We start from the raw sequence: 23,253 nt of genomic DNA, 5'->3' as shown, positions 1-23,253 counted from the left end.
AAGGTGAAAAAAGGTGCAACAAAGTTTCTTCATTTTACTTGATTTCATATCCTAAAATACATATCAAACAATCAGTATGGAAACAGCTACGTTTTTGGAAAGGTGCTGCACCTTAAAATCCGTCCCCTAATCATAACGTTTTTTTTTCCCACAGAAGAGGAAATTTCGAAACTGCATCACTGGGGTCGGCCGAAGTCCAGTCGAGCCTTTCAAGTCAAAATACAACTACCTGCAATGCCTTGGACATGCTTTAGGAGTGGTACACCGTAAAAAGATGAATTGAGAAATAATGGTGGAAGATCGCCAATTTCCTCTACCATGCAACTGTGGTAAAAATGGTCTTGACCGTTTTTAAAGTATTAAAGGCTATAACATAATTAATATATTTTTAATGATTCAGTTTTAAAAAACATATTTATAGGGTATCAGGGAAAAAAGGCACATAAGTCACATTGAATTAACTAAAGACACTATTTATAAGTAAAATTTTATATTGGACATATATCGTGTCTGTAATGTGTGCTATGAAAAGAATGAACATAAACTGTCAGCTGCAATATTGCATTTTTAACACAATTACAGTTTATAATAATTGCCTTATCTTTATACATGACAAAACATTCCAAGTTGAATATTGCCTTTCCCCCGTTGAGGAGTGATTAGCACATCGTGCTACGACGCCAGGGGTCCCGGGTTCGAATCCTAGCCTTGGCATGGATGTTTGTGAGTGTCCATTCATCATTTTCATCATATCATCACTCATCTCCATCCTCGCAAATTAGCCAAAAGTGGCAGAAGAAGCAAAGTTGAATATTAAAACTTTTTGTTATGTGTGCCTGTTTAACGGAAGAATCCCATTTTTATAAATTATAGACAGACCGTCAAATTTTAACTGTAGATATTGAAATATTGCAGCGTAGCCGCTGCGAAGACATAAAAAAAAGGAACTGAATTTGCCTTTCATCACGGCATTGCAGACCCAATCCTTATATCGCAAGGTGAGCTTGCCGAAAGGAAAAATGGTATTTACGACATAGACGTCATTGGGTTTGCTCCATTTCCTTGTATGGAGGAAGTGGAAGCCATTTTTCACAGTAGTGGGCACAGGACTCAGAAAACTAAAGCATGTTGCGGAGCGAGAAGCCAAGGCAAACAGGTCGCGGAGTGGACTCTCCATATCAGTGTCCATGTTATCTCACTTTCTTTCGCAACTATCGGATTCAACTCGCCTACACCTGCAAGTATTGAATGTTGGAAAATAGCAACTGTTCCTATGTTAATGTAATAAATTTGTATTTTTTTATGTTGTTATTTAGCATCGCCCCCTTTTTTGTTATCCCTTTTGGCCAATTGCGACGGTGGAGATGAATAATTGATTGACTTGCTTTATTTTACTTCGCTTTTTGCGCCACTTTTGGCTAATTTGCAAAGATGGGGATGAGTAATGATGTGATGAAATTGATGAATGGACACCCACAAACATCCATGCCCAGGCAAGGATTCGAACCCGGGACCCCTGGCATCGTAGCGCGATGTGCTAACCACTCCGCCACGTGAGCCGGCGGAGATGAATGATTATATGAAATTGATGAAAGGACACTGACAAACAAACACCAAGCTCGCGCCAGGACTCGAACCTGTGACCGTCGGAGGTAAGATGAGTGCTGTATTCGAAGTGCTCGACCCCGGGCCGACACTAATATAGATTGAAAGAGAAGAGAAGAGAGAAAATGGTGGGGGAAAGAATATACTGAAAGGGAGGTGGGGATGGAAAGAAAAACTTTGTTAAGAGGATGAAGAGAACAGCGTAAAGAGCGGGAAAAGAAGGGCAGAGAAACAGAGGGAGGAAAATAAGAACAGAGAAAAAGAAGGGAAAGGAAAGATAATGTAAACAGTGCGAAAGGACAAAAAAGGAAAGATAGCGAAACAATGCGGAAAGACAAAAAGAAAGATAGCGAAACATGTAAAGAAATAGAAGGAAATAAGAAGATAAACAGGAACAAGAATACTCAGAACCGGAAATAAAGACCAATAGGAGGAGAGAAAAATAGGGAGAGATAGGGGAGGTTTCAGCAGCCAATCTGTTTACGACGTCTTTATTTTTATTTTGCTTGTTTGGTTATTCACCATTCCTCAATTTCACTTTCTTTACATTCAAAACTAAGCTCTGTAGCGTAACATCCCTTTGAGGACCAACGCCCGCCAAGCTACTTTTCATTGGGTGTCAGCGCATCGAGTCCAGTCGCTACTGTTTTCAGGTATTTGAGAGACCTGTCTCTTGACATAATTTTGAAACGAGTTCCTTTAAAAGGTACATTTCTCCCTGTTGTCAGAAATAAATTTGTAATCAAACTGGAGAAAAACTGGAGAATTATTTGAAAATAAGATCATTAAGAAAATATTTGGACCTAAAAGGGATGAGGAGACAGGTGAGTGGAGAAGGTTACATAATTTAGAACTACATAATTTGTATTCATGTCCAGATATTATTAGAATAATTAAATCGGTGGGCAGGCCATGTGGCACGAATGGGAGAGGAAAGAGAAGTTTACAGGATTCTTGTTGGGAAACCTGATGGTAAGAGACCTGTAGGAAGACCAAGACGAAGATGGAGGAACAACGTTGAGATGGACCTAAAGGAAATCGGTAGGGATGGAAAAGAGTATATAGATCTTGCTCAAGATAGGGACAGATGGAAGGCCTGTGTTGCTGCAGCCATGAACCTTCGGGTTTAAGAAGGCTACGAAGTTAGTTAGTTAGTTAATCAAACTGGAGAACAGTATTTGCATTTTGTGTTAGGAAAAACTATTTACTATCTTTCTGTCACCAACTGATAGATTGCACTACATTCATATATTCAGAAAATTACTTTCTCACCTATAGAAATGCCAAAACAACAAAGAAGGGCATAATTATCCAAAGCTTAGTTTTAATCGTGGCCACGTGAAGGTTATCCCAACCTCCTGCAAACTTCTGCGACGAAAGGAAAGTTTTATGGTTGTCCTTAATTGATCTAGTTGCAGTGATATTAATTACTACTGATCCACTAACGATGAAATATATTGCACGCAGCCATCGTCACAATCTGATAATACTGTACAAAGAATATCACCGTTAAAACGTGAGATACAGTTAGTGAGTCAGTTGGTTACCATCTCACATTATTTCTACCGTTGAAGAGGCAATTTATATCAACTTCTAACAATATCTCGTATCGATTACGACAAACTTGGTCAAAGTACAATAAAATTCATAGAATATCTACTTGGGAATCAATTCCAATTCCAAACACAACTGCAAGGATTCAATGGGGAAAATACATCAAATTAGTTGAATATTTCGCGCTAAAACATTATTACATTTTCCTACTGGCTTAGGAATTATCCTCTACACGATGGCCTTAGCTAAAGTGATTGTTTAAACAGAAATATAGCGCGCCCTCTTTTACCTTTTTATGTAACAACAATAACAATACTTTTTTCTTTGAAGTGTGTTATATGTCAAACATTTGTTTGGCGTGCATTAATAAGTACATATTGATTATGGATATGTTCACTAATGGTAAACTGGTTACACTGTTTACACTGCTACTGTCTTTAAACATATGTACGTGCACTAATTATACAGCGTGTCCATAAATATAGTCATACTTTAAAGTGGTATTACGTCGCTTTGGATAATCGTATTTAAATTAAATTGGTGACATTTGAAAGAAAAAGTCAAATATTTTATTTTACAACTCATAGACATTGAATGTGGCCCTCACGAGTGGCCCTGCAGACATCAAGGCGATATTCCCATTTATGCCACACACGCTCCAACATATCCACAAGGATGGACTGGATTGCAGAAGTGATGCGAATTTGCAGTTCTTGCAGGTTTTGAGGCAATGGGGGTACATAGACACAATTTTTTATGTAACCCCACAAAAAAAAGTCACAGACCACAAGTCAGGTGACCTCGGCGGCCAATTGTAGAAGACCATCACCAAATTCTGCGTGTAGCTAATGATATTCTAAAACACACCAACTACGTTCTTAAATCTCCTGAAATAACAACACAATTTTAAAGGAAAACATTCACATGTAACCTGCCTGCTTGCTAAATATCCAACAATGAACCCGCATCGTCCATTGTTGTCAGGAGTGAATTTATTTCAGTTTCTATGTTTGATCTCGTTCATTGTTGTCCATTGCTGATATTGGTGTCCATTGTTGACATGCACAAAAATATTTGAGTTTTTCTTTCAAATGTCACCAATTTCATTTAAATACGATTATCCAAAGCGACGTAATACCACTTTAAAGTATGACAGTATATTTATGGACACGGTGTATTTAGAATTACAACATTAATTTTCATTATGTACATTTAGATTTTTAAATCAAATTATATCTGTGCGTTATAATGGTTTTGAAGTTATTGCGATTTTAACTTCATTTTCAGCATAATAAATGCCGATGTAGTTATTCTGCAGATATGAATAAAATAAAATTATTGTATTTACATAAATAATATAATTTGAATTTGAATTTGAATTTAAAATTTTGGGAGCGTCAGCACTTAGGCTATTTTGCTCCCTTCACATTATACGGGGGCCAGCCCCTTACCATTACATATAACAACTCTAACGTTGCATTAAAAATCTTAAAATGTTCTGACTTCTGTTAAAAGCTGAGGCTGTAAACGGGCACTCAACACACACAAAGACAAAACACAGGACAACACAAACAAAATTATACTGGCCATGGGGCCAGTCGCCAGAGCCTCGTTAGTCTTAAGTCCAGGGTGTACTAACGTGGAAGTGAGGTTGACATTTGGGTGTCCTACGTGGAAGGTCACCCCTTACACCCCATAAATAATATAAGACAGTGACGGCAATTAGGGGGTAAGTTGCCCCCCCCCCACACACACACTTTTTGTCACTTGTGCCCCCACACTATGCTAAGCCTTATCTACGAAGGAAAGTAAACTGTCTTTGCCCCCCTCCCACGTTTTGGCACTTTGCCCCCCTAGTTTTGGAACCCAATCGCCGCCACTGATATAAGAACATTTATTGTTTGTCGACTTCCTCTAAACCATGTCATATGGTCATATTATAGTGATTGATGAAATGTTGATTCAATTAGTTAATAAATGCAAAATGTTTATTGAACCAAGGGCGGGAGGTTCGAAGCCAACTCCTCCCTTATATACGACAATGCCTTTAGGTCTAATAACAATAACGGCATCGGAAAAGAATTAACATTCATGCAAGCCAGCGTGCATAGAGAGGTGGTAAAAAAATTATCGTGATATCACGACACTTTCTGAAATCGCGCAGCCGTCATTGCACATCGTGAGTGTGCTTTAAGCAGCGAGGCCCGTCATGCAAGGGGAACACGGATTTCTTCGCGTGTTCTCTCCGCTGCTGAAGAAATGGATGCACACCAGTGATCGTCGACAAACTGCAGAGGCAAGAGGAGAAAAAAAGAGACAAAAAAGCAGCAAGAAAAGACATTTATGAAGTCCTAAGAACGACTTCTGTACTGACAATTTGAAATTACCCTTTCAATTCGAGATACAGGGTGCTCAAGAAGTGACCTTGAAAAATATTCATGTTTTTGTTATGAAGTCAAAGTTTTTGTTTTACATTTACTGTATGCATAGATAGACTAATTGGGACTGTCACTGCAGTTTGAATTGCGATGCGAATCATTGTGTGCTTCCATAGGATCGTCGATTCAAAGACGACAACATTACCACTGTTTAAAAAGACAAAAACTGTTTCTAATGCAGAATTGAAATTGGAATGGCATGAACCATCTCTGTATACGTTACGATATCAACAAAGGACATAAAAAAACATTGATATGTTACGAGGTCTTTGAAAAATCAGAATTTTCTTCAGAAAGTGCTTTACATCAAGCAGGAGATATTTACAATGATATTACACTACGAACATTGCTTGTTATCGTGCCAAGTATATGGTGTAAATTTAAATATAATTGTTCTTCCATTTGTCTCATTACCCTCGTATATTTTCCTACAAATAAACCAATATAAGAAATAATAATGGACAGATAAGGTAATATTAAAAGCTTATTATTCACTCAAGGGCTTGAAGCACTATGGATAGGCGCAACTTTAGGGGCAACAGGGGAACTAGCCCCTAAAATTATATTTTTTAAAAAAATACCAGTTAACGGAATTTTCGTAAATTCCCTGGCACGTCGGGACCCTGACCCCCTGCCCCAAAGTAAGGCTCCACGTTACGCTGCTGCCACAATTCTAGTCCACCTAGTCGATATGGTTGACAACCATGAAAGTCTAAAAGAAATGGGTCATAATGAAGTTTCAGATTCGACAACCGTCCTCACGTTACATATAATTTATCTACGATCTTATTTCAAATGTGACTATCACCCTCCTTGTACGATTTCCTTTGCACCGTTATTGTCTTGAGTCCAACTTCCTTTATCACATCTGCTTTCCCTTTCTGAGAATGTTCCTGCACCGTTAAAACTTGAGTACAAGTCGTTTAGGAACTGCTGAAGCCATTTTCTCAGATACTCCTCTTAAGTTATTGCGCACACATGGACGTTATGCGTTGGCACCCTTCTCACGGGAAAAGTGAAGGGGGAGTTTAATTTGCATCCTAAGAAGTGAAGACGAAAGTGAAAAACAAACAAGGTAAATAAAATAAACAGACCTGCATCAACACTTTTCCGCTCTTCCTTCACTTTAGGTGAGAAATGAATATGCACTCTCATGAAATTCAAGAGATCGTTAGGAACTTTCTCGAGTGACTGCTCAGAAATGGACAAATCCAGTTGAAACCGCTCTCTTTCTCTGCGTTAAAAGGTGCATTTTCCTGTGTGAACTTTGTTTATACGGTTAGACAGAACTAATAAAGGGTATTTCATTAAATCCCAACCGCTACCATTCATTCTGGCTGCGCGAGCCAGCTAGCGAGTCGACCAAGAATGCAGAGCGTCAGAAAGTTGGTTAGCGATTGGTGCTGCATTGAGATGACGTTCAGAGGCTCACGTGCTGATTGGTCGATTCGGGAGTTAAGGCTCGCTTCCAAGCTACAAATGCAGAACACGTCACGGAAATAATCCTACTCTACAAACTTTTAATCGCCTTCCAATCAAGCGATCTCGGGTTCGATCCCCGGTAAGGGATAATTAAGATGACTCATATCCCCGCGTAAAATGTAGACCGAATCCCGTTTTACCTATCCGTGCATGACTAAGAGAACTTAAGTCTTGATTGTCGTGCGGCGTTGGGTAGAATTCCTGGATTCGAGATCCCGCTTGGACATAAGCATTCCTTTTTGTTTACCATTTCATCTCGTAGTCACCTATAACCTAACGTGGCAGAAAGGCAGAACATTTGCACATTTTTCATGGTTCCGACTCTTCAAGAACATATACTCTAGTTTCGGTACTAGCGAAGTTACAGATACCATTGATTGATTGATTTGGTATTGCTGAAAAACCACTACATATGCTGACTAAGGCAGTCATGTTTCAGAAAAAAAACAACTTGACAACGTTACGTTTCAATCCTCTATCATTTATCCTCCTCAAACTTGAAAACAAACTACAATGAAATAATCATTTTAGTTTGTTTCATGTCTGAGGAAGACATTGATAGAGGGTTGAAACGTAAAGTTGCTAAGGGATTTCTTTACTGAAATATGGACTGCCTTGGTCAGGATAGTGTTTCTTCTTTTGAGGAAACAAGGATTGTGTAACCATTGTCTTAGCTTATTTCGCTTTTGCCACCTTTGACTAATCGCGATGATGACGAGTGATATGATATTAATTCGCGTGCCAGGATTCGTACCCGTGACTCCTGGCGTCGTAGCACGTTATGGTAACGACAGACAGCCAAGACTCATCTACTGAGTCCTAAAGAAATTAATTAGCCCCTCTTCTTCGTGTTAACATATTACATGGAACTAGATCATCAAAAAATATGTTTCAATTTCCTATATTATCATTACGAATGCAAATTCGCTTTAGTAAGACTACCTACAATAACCTTAAATACATCTTCCACTGTTCCCATTTCACCTCGCGCACGCCACTAAATTCTGGAGCGACGCTAAGTGAAGAAAGGTAATCATGGGGTAGGGACTGACGAAGAGCTTCTGTCCTTATCTAAGAAGCAAAAGGATTCGCGTGTTACAACAATTTCATGAAAATTCAGTGTTCCCTCTGCGAACGCCCACGGGAAATCCAACGAAGAATTTCCCATTGCAGAAGTCACACGGACCATGGGAAAATGTGAAAATAAGAGTGGTAGCAATATTGTATTGAATTGAGAAGACAGCAATCCTCACGTTCAACACAAGTAGTCAAGTGCCAATGACCACCATGAATTTATATAGACCTACGTCGCTTTTCTACCTCTTGGATTAATCTCGACTACGAGGATGAACTGAAGAAATATAGGATTGGTTTGGACAAAACCAATGATACAAAAGGATCCTATTTTCATAGCAAGCCCGAATTACCCGGGCATTTTATTTTATTTCCGACCATTTTGTGGTGCCTTAAAATAAGCTAATTCCCAAGTTTTAAGTTTTAAACTGCACTTGCTGCTCAAGAGCATAAAGTTTATTCAATGACGTTCAAAATATGTTGAATATCTCCCATCAAGAAGATTGTTCAAGAAAAACTGAATTTATTTTCATTCTCAAATCCTGGCAAGTACAAAACACTTGTTTTCCGAGGATTTTTAAAATGTTTTTTGGTGTCTTCTAAAAAAATCCATTACTTTTCCACTCATATGTTGATTTCCCTGTATTTTCCAGGTTATGTTTCAAGAGCAATGAAACCTGAAACACTAAAGAGACTATCTCGGGACCTATGGCTTTGTAGCGCTTTGCAATGACCACACAGCCACACATGGGAGTATCTTTTGTGGGGCAGAATCGAAAAGTTATCCATCTCATAAAAATAGCATCCAGGATTATTTGCTAAATCCCAAATATCAGTCTTCATTATTTCTTTACTTTGCTCCTTAGGGCAAGCGCTCCCTTGCCCCCGCCAAGTTACGCCTATGCCACCAGAGGGGCAGGCTTGTGATCACCATGAAAATAACAAACGCACATCGTTGTCGAGAGATAATACTTGGGTGAAAACCACTGTTTATTGTTTGTAACATTTGTTTGGAATAAACACATGACTTATACTCTGTCTGCTGTAAAATCCTATTGGATATTCGAATGGCAAATAGTAAAGGAATTACTTCTCAAAATATAGTCATGTACTTTTGTTTAATTCACCTCCGTTCTTAAAGTTGGTGGAGAATAGTCAAAAGTTACCAGATTTCGTGAAAGCTACCAAAAACTTGCGGTAACCATTATTTTTTCCGTGTACATTAGTCGATATACACGCTGCACGCTTGTGTGGACAACTATGCTGTGTTCATAAACTGAGAGGTTAACAATATGATTTAATAAAATGATTATGTCCCGCAAAAGAAGCATGCGCTTAACTTTCAATTACCGAAGAAGGTGCGAAGGCTGGTGAAATGTACACTATTAAAATGTGGAGTTTCTCTCTCAACATATTTCCTGCCCTTCCCTTCCCTATACAAGGGGCGTAAATGGAGTGAGACAGCAGCGGTTGCTTGCAAGCGGAAAATAGGATGATGAAGCATCGGAAAATGGCCGACTGTCGCTGTCCAAGGAAATGGAGCAGCTCATTTGCACTCATCCAGCACACCACACGTGTGTGGAGTGTGAGAATAAGTGTCCCGTTAAGAGAACAACTTTCCCATCTCTCCAATGGATACTGAGTAGATACGGGGTTGAACCTCATTTAACAATCAATTACATTAATTGCGACAGTAGTCGACAAAGTTTAATGAAAACATTAACTTAGTGTATAAGTTTCTTTTGATTCACTGGACACTGAAAATCTGATATAGGTTTACTATACTCTGTCCCCGGTATCTGTGGAGCAAGGCGTAGTATGGCGGCAGAGAAGGTGGGAAATCGAGTGGGCAGATCGAAGCAGTACACGCTGCTGCGAAGACTGGTGGTAACTGCAGTCGCTACCCCCTTCCACGCAATCCCGTTCCTTCTCACGTGTCCATGGAGCAGTCTTGCGTCACTACTTGCTTCCTCCAGAGATACCCGGGACAGATTATAGAGTGTAAGAAGTAAAAAATGTTCTTTGTTGCGCACATGACGTAATCTGGGCGCAAACTGTATGGATGCGTGAATTTATCAACGAAAAATCTAACAGCCGGGCTGCAACAAACACGTCAAACGCCTGAATATATCAAAACACGTATGTAATGGTAAACATCAGGGACGTGTTTCGAAACTTAATAAGGTTTAAAATAATACATTGTTTTATTTGTATTAATAATATTCAGTACATAAATATATCAAAACACATATATAATTTGTGTGCCACATTATTTTTTCAGAAATATGTAGTAGTTGTTTTAATAAATAAGTATATGCTAAATTATTATTATTAGATTTATATTTAACTTAGTGTCATGTATCAAAACAAGTACATATAAATGTAAAACCGATTGTGATATACGTGCAAAGTTTTCGACAAAAAACTAATTTGGAGTTGTTTTTTCCTCCCTAAACCACGGAAAATTTGGGGGCCGTGCCCCATGCCATAACGACTTCCACGGCAAAACACGATGTATCACCTTATTCGAAAAACAGTAAATGAGTTTATAGCTTTATAAGCTAAGAAGGCGAATAATATCAAGAAGTGAGCATTTTTGGAAATCTGCATATGTAACATTACTGAACTGAACAGAGTTCAGTTTTTAAGTCTCATGGATAAGTTCACCTTATACCCATATTACGTCACCAAGATAATTAGCAAGTGGCTTTTTATAATTCCAATAACGTTGGATCAATCGTGCCGCGGTGGTGCATCTGGAAAGATAGCCAAAGACATGAAATACCAGCAGCTTTCATATTCATTATTTCTTTACGAATTAATTAGTACAAAACAGCTAGCCGAACTCTAACAAGTGTTCACTAGGGGCAACGAACTTGATACCCCTTTGATGAAGGCAATGAAAAGACAGCAACAGCCAATCACTGATCCTTATTAACAGACTACCAATAGTCCATTGTTCTTCAGAATGGCAGAAACCATTTACATAATTCAAAACTTTCTCTTGATATGATTTGCAATTTACTTTATTTGTTTTCGAGTGCCAATCAGGCACAACGGGGAAAACAATCAACCATGAACCACCATTTTTGTATCATTGTTGTAATGAGGAATCGTGCACGAATTTCATTGTTCAAGATCTGTGCATGCTCTGAAATGATTCCTCTTCCCATTGTTGATTACATCAGGTTTGGAATAAAGATTCCACAAGGGTATAACAGCTATGTTAAATCACTGACTATGTTTGATGAGAAGTACAGTTCCAATGATAGCAGACTTCAAAGCAGTCAGTGACTTCCCATACCTGAGGGCCAAGGACGTATTTAGGGGGGGAGGGGGGTTTAGGGGTCACGGACACCCCCCCCCCCGAAAGACTTGCAAAGTATTAAATCAAATAATCATAAATATAATTGTTTAGCATTTGTTACATAATCGACGTTTATTTATTTCAGCCGAACTTATTGGAAGGCAAGGAATTAGGATTATACGGTTTTGAAGGACAGTTCCGAAGATTTTTGCACAGTACTACTTATGATAATATGTATAAAATATTAATCAACAACTTTACCTTTCGTCAATTGTAATAGGCAATTAAAAGTTATCACCGTACAATAATTTTTGCCTATTACAATTGGATCTAACCCTTTTTGTTATTCAATAAACATTAATTTATTATCAATTTGACATTAATTTCCTTGCCAGAGACGTTGTTTTTATACAAATTTTGTCCATGTTAATTACATGTAAGCTAGATAATGAATACGGATTGGGTCCCAAATACGGAAGGGGGGGGGGTGCCTAAACTGGGGAGGCAAAGACAGTGTAGATAAGATTTAGGATAGTGCGGGAACAAAAGTGGCGAAAAGTTGGGGGCAACTGTTATATAACTATTATTTTACATATTTATGTAATAATATTACAATATTAATTAATTTGCATATTTATTAATATTACTTTAATTTCATATAATTATTCTAATTGATCTGAACCTTTCCATTGGAATTCTACAAATTCGCTATTTCCGGTAGAAAAAACGGCCTGAAAACTTAAAAATACACAACTTTCTAATTACATTTTTACTTTTACTAAACACTGGGTGCCATACTTGTCTACGGATCTTTGCCGTCGTGGACAAAAAGTGAAATTACAACCAAACAGTGAACGGTGAGTGGGAGGTAGTCCCAGAAGGTGCCCAGCAAACACCAAAGTACAGACTTTCCATCACTTTCACCGGATGATGAATATTCAGCACAATCCAATGCGTTCGGTCTCGTGATCTACTGGCTTTTGCATGTACGGAAGTTACCAAATCTGGTTAGCATCGTGTTTGTTTTCAAAGCGGCTCAGTTCCGGTGTTTGTCAATTACCCCCTCCCCAGGCAAACCAAGTGGCGCACAATGACCCTTGTGTTACGTGAGGCAAATCATCGTAAATTCAACCACGCTGGAAGAAATCTGTAAAAGTTGTTGTAACGGACTTAAGAACGAAACAAACTAAAGGGATTCGCGCTTTAATGATAAAATAACGGAACCAGCGTCCAATTATTTATTAATATTCAGAAATTCCAAAACCTAGCGAAAAGATATACTGTAGCTGTGATTCAAATCTTAATCCCCGGTTTAAAGGGGGGATTCATATGCTACATTTTTTAAAAATTCCTTTACACAAAGGCTAATCGGGACTTTACTTGCATACTAAAACACTATTGCAAACCATCAGTGGCGCCAACTTGTATAGGCTGGTCGGACAGGCGCCCACCCAATAATTTGTCGTGTTATTATTATTATTGTTGTGATTCGTGGTGGAAAAATTACTATAATAAATAAATAACGGATTTTTTTTAAAAAAAGGACGCATTGTTGGTGAACACTGATATCATAATCCATGGAGGTTGGATTTATGAGATTTTTTGTGAACTTATAATTCAAGTGTTTGGGCACACCCAACGTTTTTGAAAAGTCTGCACATCTGCAAACTACTTAATCGGACCAGAAATCATTTGATTACGAAACTTTATAGTAAATTTAAGTTCATTTTATGCTCAGATAGGTTAAACACGTCTGAACTTTCCTTTGAAAGTGACAAACAAACCAGGGCTACTTGATTACCAAGCAGCAGGCTATCATGGACGTTCCTGAAAGGGCCATGAACACAAATAAGTTATTTTTCTATGACAAGAATTGTCACTATTATTATTATGCTAATATTAATATCAGGTGGCAATAGCGACAATTTCAGCAGAATATTATACCAGTCAGTCTGCAAAACTTGATTCCCTGTAAAAAAGGAATTCTACTGTCATTATTACAGTCAAATACACATTTGTATATTTAAATAATAGCTAGTTATGAGAAATTCCCCACCAAACAACGAGAGATTTTAGAAGAAATCGTTACAAACTCCAGACTAGGTCATTAGAACAAATTGGATATTCGCTTCCACAAATAAATGCGTGCCGAGAATATGAAATGGACTGGTGTGACGTCATGTGGGGACAAAAGAATGTCCAAAACCCGAAAGCTGCCAGCGACAGTCCCAGCAGTCCCCAAACCTATCAAAAGTAGCTGAAGGTACACTTTCCAACCAATAGGAAAGCTGCTCCACAATCAGTCCTGCCACTGTATTCATTGCAATCCTGTTCAATAAAAACCGGTTGACATACCTAATCACCACATTAGAGTGGACAACAGGAACGAGAAATCAATGTCAACTTCACTTTTTGCCCATACGTGCGGTAAGTGAAACGTGCACATAGGAATCGCCAAGAGAAACTGAAGATTGTCCAAGTCGTCCATCACCAGAGGAAGAGCACCGGTTATGTGGAATTGTTCTGCTACACAGGATGGGAAGTATCAGCTATTAACCGACATAATAAAGATATATAATGTAAATCTGCAATATATATCATAGTGTAAGTGGACGTTTTAGTGCTGGACCACTGATAACTACAGCCCGGATATTTCCCCAAATGCCTAATTTATTACTGTTAACGAATTCGTAAGCATGAACATGGGTGTTCTTTGTGAGTATCCATCATTCATCCTCACCATCGCAATTAGCCAAAAGTCACAGGAAAGCAATGCGAAATAACACAAATCAAATCAAAATAGCTATACCATTATTATGAACTGAGTTAATGAGAATGTTTCTAAGGTATTTGTACCATTGATACATACTTATTTTGTTCAAAAAGTTGATAAAAATTGAAGATCTAGGAATAGCTGCTATCATAGTGATTGTACATGTGAGTTAATTAAAAGATATGATGTGTTAATAATTTTATTTTTGCAACCTGTGAACTTAACTAGAAATGTAATTTCGGAATAGGCACAAAGACTGGGTCTCAAATTACATTAAAGTATGATAAAATACAATAACAAGTGCGTCCACTGGATTCCTCAGAGAAACGTCAAAATTTAAAATGAGAGATATTCTTGCATCGACCATGATTCAAACCCAGAAATCCCATTGCGTTCGTGTCGTTGATAGAGAAAAATAATCACAAACGTTTGTGTAAATGCTCGTTTAGCCCAAATGTGTATATTTCCTTGTAAACTAAATGTGGCTGTCTCCTCAAAGAAAATATTTCCGCATCGTCCTTCATTCATACACGTTTCATCATAATAATTTATATTAACTACACAATTCCACACGAAATATTATCCAACACCAAAGCAAACGCAGCCTGCCTCTCCCTTCCTGCATCATCCATCACAATTCATTGCGATTTTTCCTTTTACCAAAAAGCATTTGGTATTCAGTGCACACGAAAGTGGCGTTAACACCACCAGGTATGAGCAATAATCATAATGACTCCATTGTTAAATCACGAATATCAAAAGAGAAGAGAAGAATGCCTATTGTTATAATTCTACAAGGATATTCTTGTTTCAACAAAGCTATTGTTAATTTAGAAGAATGAAATCATTATTGCAAATTTTTATATTTCAAACATCCGCTTTCCATTACTTATAGAGCTGCCTACACTATTTGCAAGTGTTGCCACGTGCTGTAACTTGACGTTCTTTTTCTACAACAAAGTATGACTGACCTTATTCGTAAGGCACGTACAAAATTTATACGAGTGCTGTAAGATTGATTAGACTGCGTTCCATTGTTCAAGAATTAGAAAATACCACAAAAAATCATTATGGGTCAAATAAAGCATTATTCAATATTATCAGATTAATTAACAACGAAATCGAAATTACAGGTGTCCAACAAAATTCTGGTTTTAAAAAATGGGTAACGGTGCGAATGTTCAATGATTTTTCACAAACAGGAATCTTAGAAGTATTCAGAACAATGTAAACGATTGTGGAAGTAAGTTCGAAGCTTGGAGAAACAATTAAAAGCGTTATTAAGTGGTATTTACCGGATAAATTATGATTTGAAAAGTAGCTTATGCATGCTTAATTTACGGTTGTTGATTGATTTGGGATTTTAAGTCCAATTTATGCACAGTAAGGCTAATCGGGACTGGACCTACAGTTTAAAGGGGGATCCGAACCACTACGTTGAAAGTTCCGAACCTCTATGTGCCTCCACCGGGTATCGAACCCGGGAGCCCTTGATTACAAGGCGACGACGCTCCCACTGCGCCATCGTGGAGGCCCCTAATTTACGGTTGTCTCGACGGATTTTCATGCGAGGCTCGAAGGTGGTTTCGTGATTTAGGTTAGATGTTATGTGACCAGGTGTTGGAAGCATTTAAGGACGTAGATGATTGAAGCAGTCTGTATGAAAGACGATGCATTTGTATTTGGTACAGAGTCTGAAGAAGACCTTGCTAGAAGGTTGAAACGTAACGTTTAATTTATGTTTTAAAATAAAATAAATTCTGCCTTGGTCAGCATATTGAGTGTTTGGTTTTCATGGTAACAAGGCTCAATGGTGTTAGCACTTATCTATTTACTCCCATGTCAAGCACAGAGATAAGACCATTGCAACAGGAACTAAGGACTTATCATCGACACTAAACACTGTAGACAACACTAGATTATAATTGCATAGGAAAACATATGAACTTGTACGCTCGCTCCAGCAATGAGGAATAAAATTTAGAACAAAAATATAAGTAAGATTTGCGTACTCTTGCAATATACCTCAATCACAAACACTAAAGTTGCTGTCCAAGGCAGTTTATTAAGATTTAAAAACACTTTACATGTAACGTTCCTACCCTCTATCAGGGTCTTCCTGACAACAACAACAACAAAAATAGTTCATCTGAGGAAGAGCCTGATAGAGCGTAGAAACGCTACATGTAAAGTGCTTTTAAATCTTAATAAACTGCCTTGGTCAGCAACTTTAGTGTTTTTAATATGGAAACAGTGGCGGTGATTGAGTTCCAAAACCGCGGGGGGGGGGGGGAGGTGCCAAAACTGGGGGATATACTTTATTTCCCTTTGTAGATAAGGTTTAGCACAGAGCGGGGGCAAAAGTGACCAAAGGTTGGGGGCAGTCACAAATAGTTACAATGCTATCACGGCTACTACAGCAAGTATAACGCTTAATATTGGTATGGAAACTTGGCGAAACATATACAATTTTCCGAATTATCCAAGGGGAACGGTGACAAAATTTTGCCTCTGGCTATGCAAATATTTTAAACCTCACTCGTGACTACCGATATCGATTGAATTTAAATTTTAAAATGGTAGGAACGTAACAGGGGCTTGTTAACTTTCAATTGTAAAAACATTTCTCACATATTCTCCTTTGAAACGAAATGATTGATAAAATTCATTTTATTAAAATATTCATCTAAGATTTTAATACGTCAAAGTTTATTTATAAATCTACTAAGGAAGGCACCAATCAAGCCAACAAATATGGTGCCTCGAAAGATGGGTTATGTGATGTTATCAATGTCAGGTAACATATTTAGGGGGGAAGCAATGCATTACATAAAAAACCCACTAATAATTAACAAGTCGTACACACCATCAGTGTTAATCAACCAATATTAATTTACATATCACCATTATGTTAAAGTGAGATGAACCGAAGTGAAGGGCTAGAATTCCAATTAATCTTATCTTCTAAACTTTTTAAAAACATGTAGCCTCGTAACATATACATGAATATTCCTTGCGAGTTTCCTTTCATCAAACTCTCATAATTCGACATCGTCACGACTATCAAGCGCGGATCCACGGGGAGGGCGATAGGGACGATAGCCCTTCCCAACTGCCAGGTTTTTGGATTGTATTATTATGAATCATATTTTTGAAGATTCAAACGTTCTGTCTTTTATCAAAGTTTAACATGATTGATAATATTTTTAAGTCTAATCGAAATTGGACCAACAATATAAATTTGGATCCGAACCACTGTGCAATATGCCCCAAAAGGGGATCGAACCAGAGACCCCTTGAAGGAATAGGGGATTTCTTTGCTTATTCAATTTACTCATCTGATCGTTAAGTTTTCCGTGACAATGGGAGGAATCACGAAAACGATATGCAATAATAACCATATATTCCGGACCTTCCTGGTGGCATAATAGTTACGTCTTCGTTGTGTAGGTCCCTGGCTCGATACCTGGCGGAGGCACACATTGGATCGGATTCCACTTTAAACTCTAAGTCTATTTCCGATTAGCCTATCTGTGCATAAAGTGAACTTAAAACGAAACTCAATAACCATGTATTCCAGCCATGGATCCATATTTTTCATAAACATTACGTTAATCTAAGGGTATTGAAGTCTGTTTGCTGTCCACAGGACTGTGTATTGTTTACATAAAACAGTGCAAGTGTGGGTTAGAATTGATTCTCGATTACGTGAGGTATCAATCAGACTTAAATTCGCCCCTCCCAACTGTAACTTCTGGATGCGCCACTGACGACTAGGCAAAAGTGCCAGCAAAACGACATAAAATAAGGACAACGAATGACAATAACAAGTTTGTCACAAAATAAACAGATAAATAAACACATTCTACTTACATCGCCAATTTGCTCCAGTAATTGAAGCTTTCCTTGGTCGTCCGAGGAAAAGGTAGTACATGGTGATGGGCAGTCGCTCATGTTAATCGTAGTAAGTGAATAAAACGTACAAAAACGTACAAACACTTGACACTTGTAAACAATCAAAGAATTATTGAATATAACTGCACCATTCACACATTTCACATATTCACTTCGTAGGATTCAGTCTTTCGTTGAATAACCTGACAACTTCACGACATTTTGAAGCAAAACTGTTCCACTCGCTCAAACGTTCATAAGCTAAAGCAGTCGTCATCGGCTGAAGACAGGCATGAATCAGGTGTTAAACGATAAAACAGGGCACAAAAGAAAGATCCGTCGAAGCATTGCACAGAAAGACGTTACTTCAGGTATCGAAACTCATACTCCAGTCACTTCTTACCACCACATCTGCTATTCTACCTGTCCCTTTTTGTCAAGGAACGGTTCTTCAGTCACTCATTTTCACCTGACAGACTCACTCCCACAAACTGGCATCACAAACTAACAGACGCTTTGGAATGTGCTCCGAGGGAAACAGCAGACGCCACGCTGGCGACAGCAACGCCATCGAGCGGCCTCCGGGCGAACTTGGAATACCTTGTTACCTTTTCCTTATCACCTGTTCGCCGTTATATGTCAAGGTTTCAACTGGGCAGGCGGGGGAGTGACGTTTAACATGGACATCATTTGTCTGCCTGAAATGTCCCCTCCTCATGATCCTTGCTGACAGGGAGAGGTCAGAAGGGGTGACAGACCCTGCAGTCCCCTGTCTCATTCATTCTTTTCTATTTTTGTCTGTCCCGTTTCTCCCTCGTTTTCCTTTGACTATCAGTGTTGTAAGGTAAGGGGTAACCAAACCTTCCTGTAGGAGCGCTTCAAGATAAAAATTTGCCCGGGTGAGGTGGATTTTTCGCACCCCCTCCCCTACTTTACACCCTGCCACCCCACAACTTCCTACCCCGATCCTCGTACTTTCCACCTACCTACAATAAAAACATGACCATGTTATACATTTGTGGTTTTTTATGACGAAAAATAATAGCATAATTTTTTTAGCTTAAATAACGCATTTATTATAGGTATTTGCTACTTGATTTTGCAGTATATTGATTATGTTATGCGCCAGTAACGTCAATTAATTCTTGTCTACACAAATCGAACTCTTAAAAAAAAGCCACGCTTATATAATTAATCAGAAATAAGGTTTCCGCACTATTCAAGGGGGACGCAGACACTCAGAAGTCAACTTCACCCTCACGTAGTACAACCTGGACTGCATTTTGCGGACTAACAAGGCTCTGGCGCCTAGATCCGCAGCCAGGATAAACCTCCTGGTTATCCGTTCATCCATTTCATCATGTCATCACTCATCCTCAGCATCGCGATTAGCCAAAATGGAAGAAAAGTGACGAAAAATAAGCTAATTCAATTTGATTGTTTCCTTTTCTCTCTCTCTACCTCGTTTTTCTTTTCTGTATTTCTTATTTCATTCTGTCTCTTTCCGGCTTCCTTGCTTTTCTTTTTCTCTTATCTTCGTTTCTCAACCTTTCCTCTTTCTTACTCATTTAATATTTCCTTTTATATCTTCCTCTTCTCCGTTTTGTCTTTTTCTTTCATTCTTTTTCTGCTTTTCCTTCTTTCTACATTACTCTTTGTTATATATTTCCCCCACATATTTAGGCGTGGGTCCAGAGGGTCCGGACCCCACCCCCCCGAAGTATTTACGAAATACTGAAATTAGAGTACACTTATGTAACATTTGTTGTATAATCGATGCTTATTTATTTCCTCCGAACTTATTGGAAGCCAAGGATTATATTGGGATCGTAACTTTGAATGACAATACCAAGGAAGATTTCTGCACATTACTACTTATAATAATATACTCATATAATTAATAAAATATTAATCATGAACTTTACTTTTCGTCAACTGGATCTAACATTATATTTTTGTTATTGAATAAATATTCAATTCTTCATGTATTTTACATTAATTTCCTTAATTTTGGCGATCTAAACTATATGCAAGCTAGATAATGAATACGTGCTGTCAGTGGCGGTGATTAGGGGGGGGGCAGTTGCCCCCACACTTTTCACCAAATTTGCCCCGGCACTGTGCTAAACCTTAACTACAAAGGGAAATATACTGTCTTTGCCTCCCAAGTTTTGGCACCTTGCCACCTTGGAACCAACTCGCCGTCACTGCGTGCTGTTATATCTATTCTTATATCGTCTTTTTACCTACTCATATATTAAAATTATATAAATTATTATACATATTTGATTAACTTAATACAATTATTTTCATTTATTATTATTATTATTATACTTCGTTCGGACTCCCCCCCCGAAATATATTTCTAGATACGTGCTTGCTCATTAATACCCTGTTTTTTCTTATTTACTGAAGTAAGTTAGTGTTCAAAATTACCCAGCAAGCTATGCGACGCTTACTTGCACCACTTGTACGTTTTCAGAAGGTTGCTTTAAAACTGTTTTCATTCTTATTTCTAGAATTAGAATTAGAATTAGAAATTCCTAATTCATGGGCGAAGATCAGCCTGTGGCTGCTCTACCACTTAACCCGCAAAATCTAGTACAATAAAACAAACGAAGATACAATACTAGTAACATAAGAATTCCATTACACATATCGCTTCTAAATATTAAAGTAATTAACACTATAAAAAAATATAAAGACATTTTTACTCATTCACGCACATCAAAATGTTCGTCTCGGGTTCAAATCTGGTAATTTATTTGTTTTCGTTTTCAACGTAAGCATACTGAATCTAATCATGTGTACTGAGGCTCTGTCCCAGCTCGTCTAGAAGTCCTTTTGTTACTGCCCTTTTAAAGCTGTATGTCGCACACGAGGTAGTAGCATCTGGTGGCAGCGTGTTCCATATGCAGAAGCAGCTTTGAAGGATGACAGGATATACGTATATATTGTTTAGAAATATGCACACTATACATAACTTAACTATAAGCTTTAGAAGCCTAAAATTTGAAACTTTTAGTGACGCGTTTAAAATTCTAGGTTAAATAAACGCATTCAGTGATCAAGCAAACTGTTCAAATAATGGATGTAGAACTCTTCTTAATCTTTAGAATTCTATATGCAAGTATACATTTGTGTACATAACAATGTCGGAAAGACAATTATATTTGAAAGAAAATATTGAATCTGTAGTACAGATACAAATAGGCTGTGTTCATTGTTAACTCGAAGGAATACAAACAAAATGTGCTTTAATGTACGTGAAATGAAACTAATTAATTCCCAAAGAAACAAGGTCAAAACCAATTGAGCGTTAAGTCAAATTCTCCAACCTTGTACACAATTTGTCAAGTTCTTCTTGACTTTAATTCTGACCTTGCTACCTTCTCGTATACAGTTCCCACAATCACATTTACCACTCGTTCTCGACCTTAACTTCACATAAATGTTCATATTATGTGTAAATCGCAATTATAACTAATTCGAACAACTTGTAATACCAGTTGTAACTTGAAGTAGTCAAACTATAAAACGTACTATCCAACATATCGCAATTAGTATAGAACTGGAGAAAAAGAATACAATTAAGTTTAGTTTAAACTCACACCAATAACGTCGTCCAGAATTTTGAATTATTTTTTTTTTAATTTTATTTTACAAAATTTTAATATTCTACAATATTGAAGGAAATTATCTAGTTAAAGTGCGATTTCAGATATCTTTTCGGGAATATTAGTTTCTTTCACACAACACAGCTCGTCCTTAGATTTATTGACAGTTTATGTGAATTATTTGCTTTGGAAACCAACCAATAGCAACCTATTCCAGGTCAAGTGACTCTGTTTACATCGACTTCGTACTTGCTGTGCATGTAGAATAGTTCTAAAATGACGTTTATATGACGTGCTATCACTTGCTAGAAATTCATCGGGAGTGTTATAAAGTTTTGAAATATTTTTTCCACAAGCCCCCTATTCTACGGACAACTATTCTTCCAATACTAAATACCATAGACCAGGGCTGTCCAAACTACACGCCACATCCGACCCACCATGTGTTTTTATGTGGTCTACTTTAGTATTTATAAAGCCACTACATCAATTTTGAGGCGCCTTTACTGTAAATATAATGTAATATTTATTGCCCGAGAGTTACTCACTACGATGCCAGTGATCCCGCGTTCGAATCCCGACTTAGCATGGGTGTTCTTTGCGAGTGTCCATTCGTCAAATTCCATGATATCATCACTCATACTAAATTCACGATTAGCCAAAATTGCCAGAAAAGCAAAGTAAAATAAATCAAATCAATCAATTCATGCACTTACTCACAGGAAGAGTTTGGGCACCCCTGCTACAGACCAATTCTTTTTTTCCAGGAAGCAAAATTTCGTAAAATTAGTCACGGTAATGATATGAAATCAATTTTGAAAAGATAGAACCTTTCAAACAGCTCCGTTATCAACTTATTCACGATAATCTCAGAAACCTTTACGTCTGAACTCAAGGTTGGAACATTTACGAAAGGTTCGGTGTTGATTTTCAGCTAAATCCAGAAGGTGCGACTTGGGAATAACCTTCAAAGGGTCGTGGAAAGGCGGAAGAGTGTGTTGTAAATTCTGTCCATTGTGAGAGCAAGCATTATCAAGTACGATATGCAAATTTCGCGTGCTCCGAGCATTGATTGTCTCGCGAGGCAGAAATACAATGTTGCTAAGTCACGTACCAGCTAGGAAAGTGGTGCTATCTTCAGCAAGATATGAAGAAGTGCATGCTTCAGTTATAGCGAATCAGAGTAGAGTTCGAAAAACAATTTGGAGCTGCAGCAATATGTCTCGTCTCGATATCTGATTTGAACTTCATTCTGGTCTGCGAATCAGAAGATACTTTATGCTTTTTACATGGCAAAAGCAAATTATAACACAAGTCACATATATAAAGTTATACATAACACACGCAACCTTGTATCCATTTTCTGCTCCGTCCATTTTCACCCATTTCTCCTCTATTTACCCTTCCTCCTATTTCACTGGCGTACGTAGGAAGGTGCTGATGGGGCTACCTTGAAATTTGTAGAATATTAAACTTTTCAAATGAAAACAGCAAAAAAAACTAGAAAAA

At 37.9% G+C, this 23,253-nt stretch overlaps 1 protein-coding gene across 2 annotated transcripts in view; it reads right to left on the bottom strand.

Annotated features, from left to right (window-relative positions):
• LOC145978897 (uncharacterized) overlaps positions 1-18,654 on the bottom strand; it is a 155,418-nt gene extending 136,764 nt beyond the window's left edge. For both annotated transcript variants that reach the window (XM_083111839.1, XM_083111838.1), the window contains exon 1: positions 18,107-18,654. In XM_083111839.1, coding sequence (XP_082967965.1) covers positions 18,107-18,187 — 81 coding nt within the window. In that variant the 5' untranslated portion in view covers positions 18,188-18,654. The remainder of the gene's footprint in view (positions 1-18,106) is intronic.
• Positions 18,655-23,253: the final 4,599 nt, after the last annotated feature.

The sequence above is a fragment of the Lepisma saccharinum genome, chromosome 25 (assembly GCF_977018435.1).
Source record: "Lepisma saccharinum chromosome 25, izLepSacc3.1, whole genome shotgun sequence".
Classification (NCBI taxonomy): Eukaryota; Metazoa; Arthropoda; class Insecta; order Zygentoma; family Lepismatidae; genus Lepisma; species Lepisma saccharinum.
The sequence above is the reverse complement of the archived record's forward strand: the minus strand, read 5'-3'. Positions and strand labels throughout refer to the sequence as shown.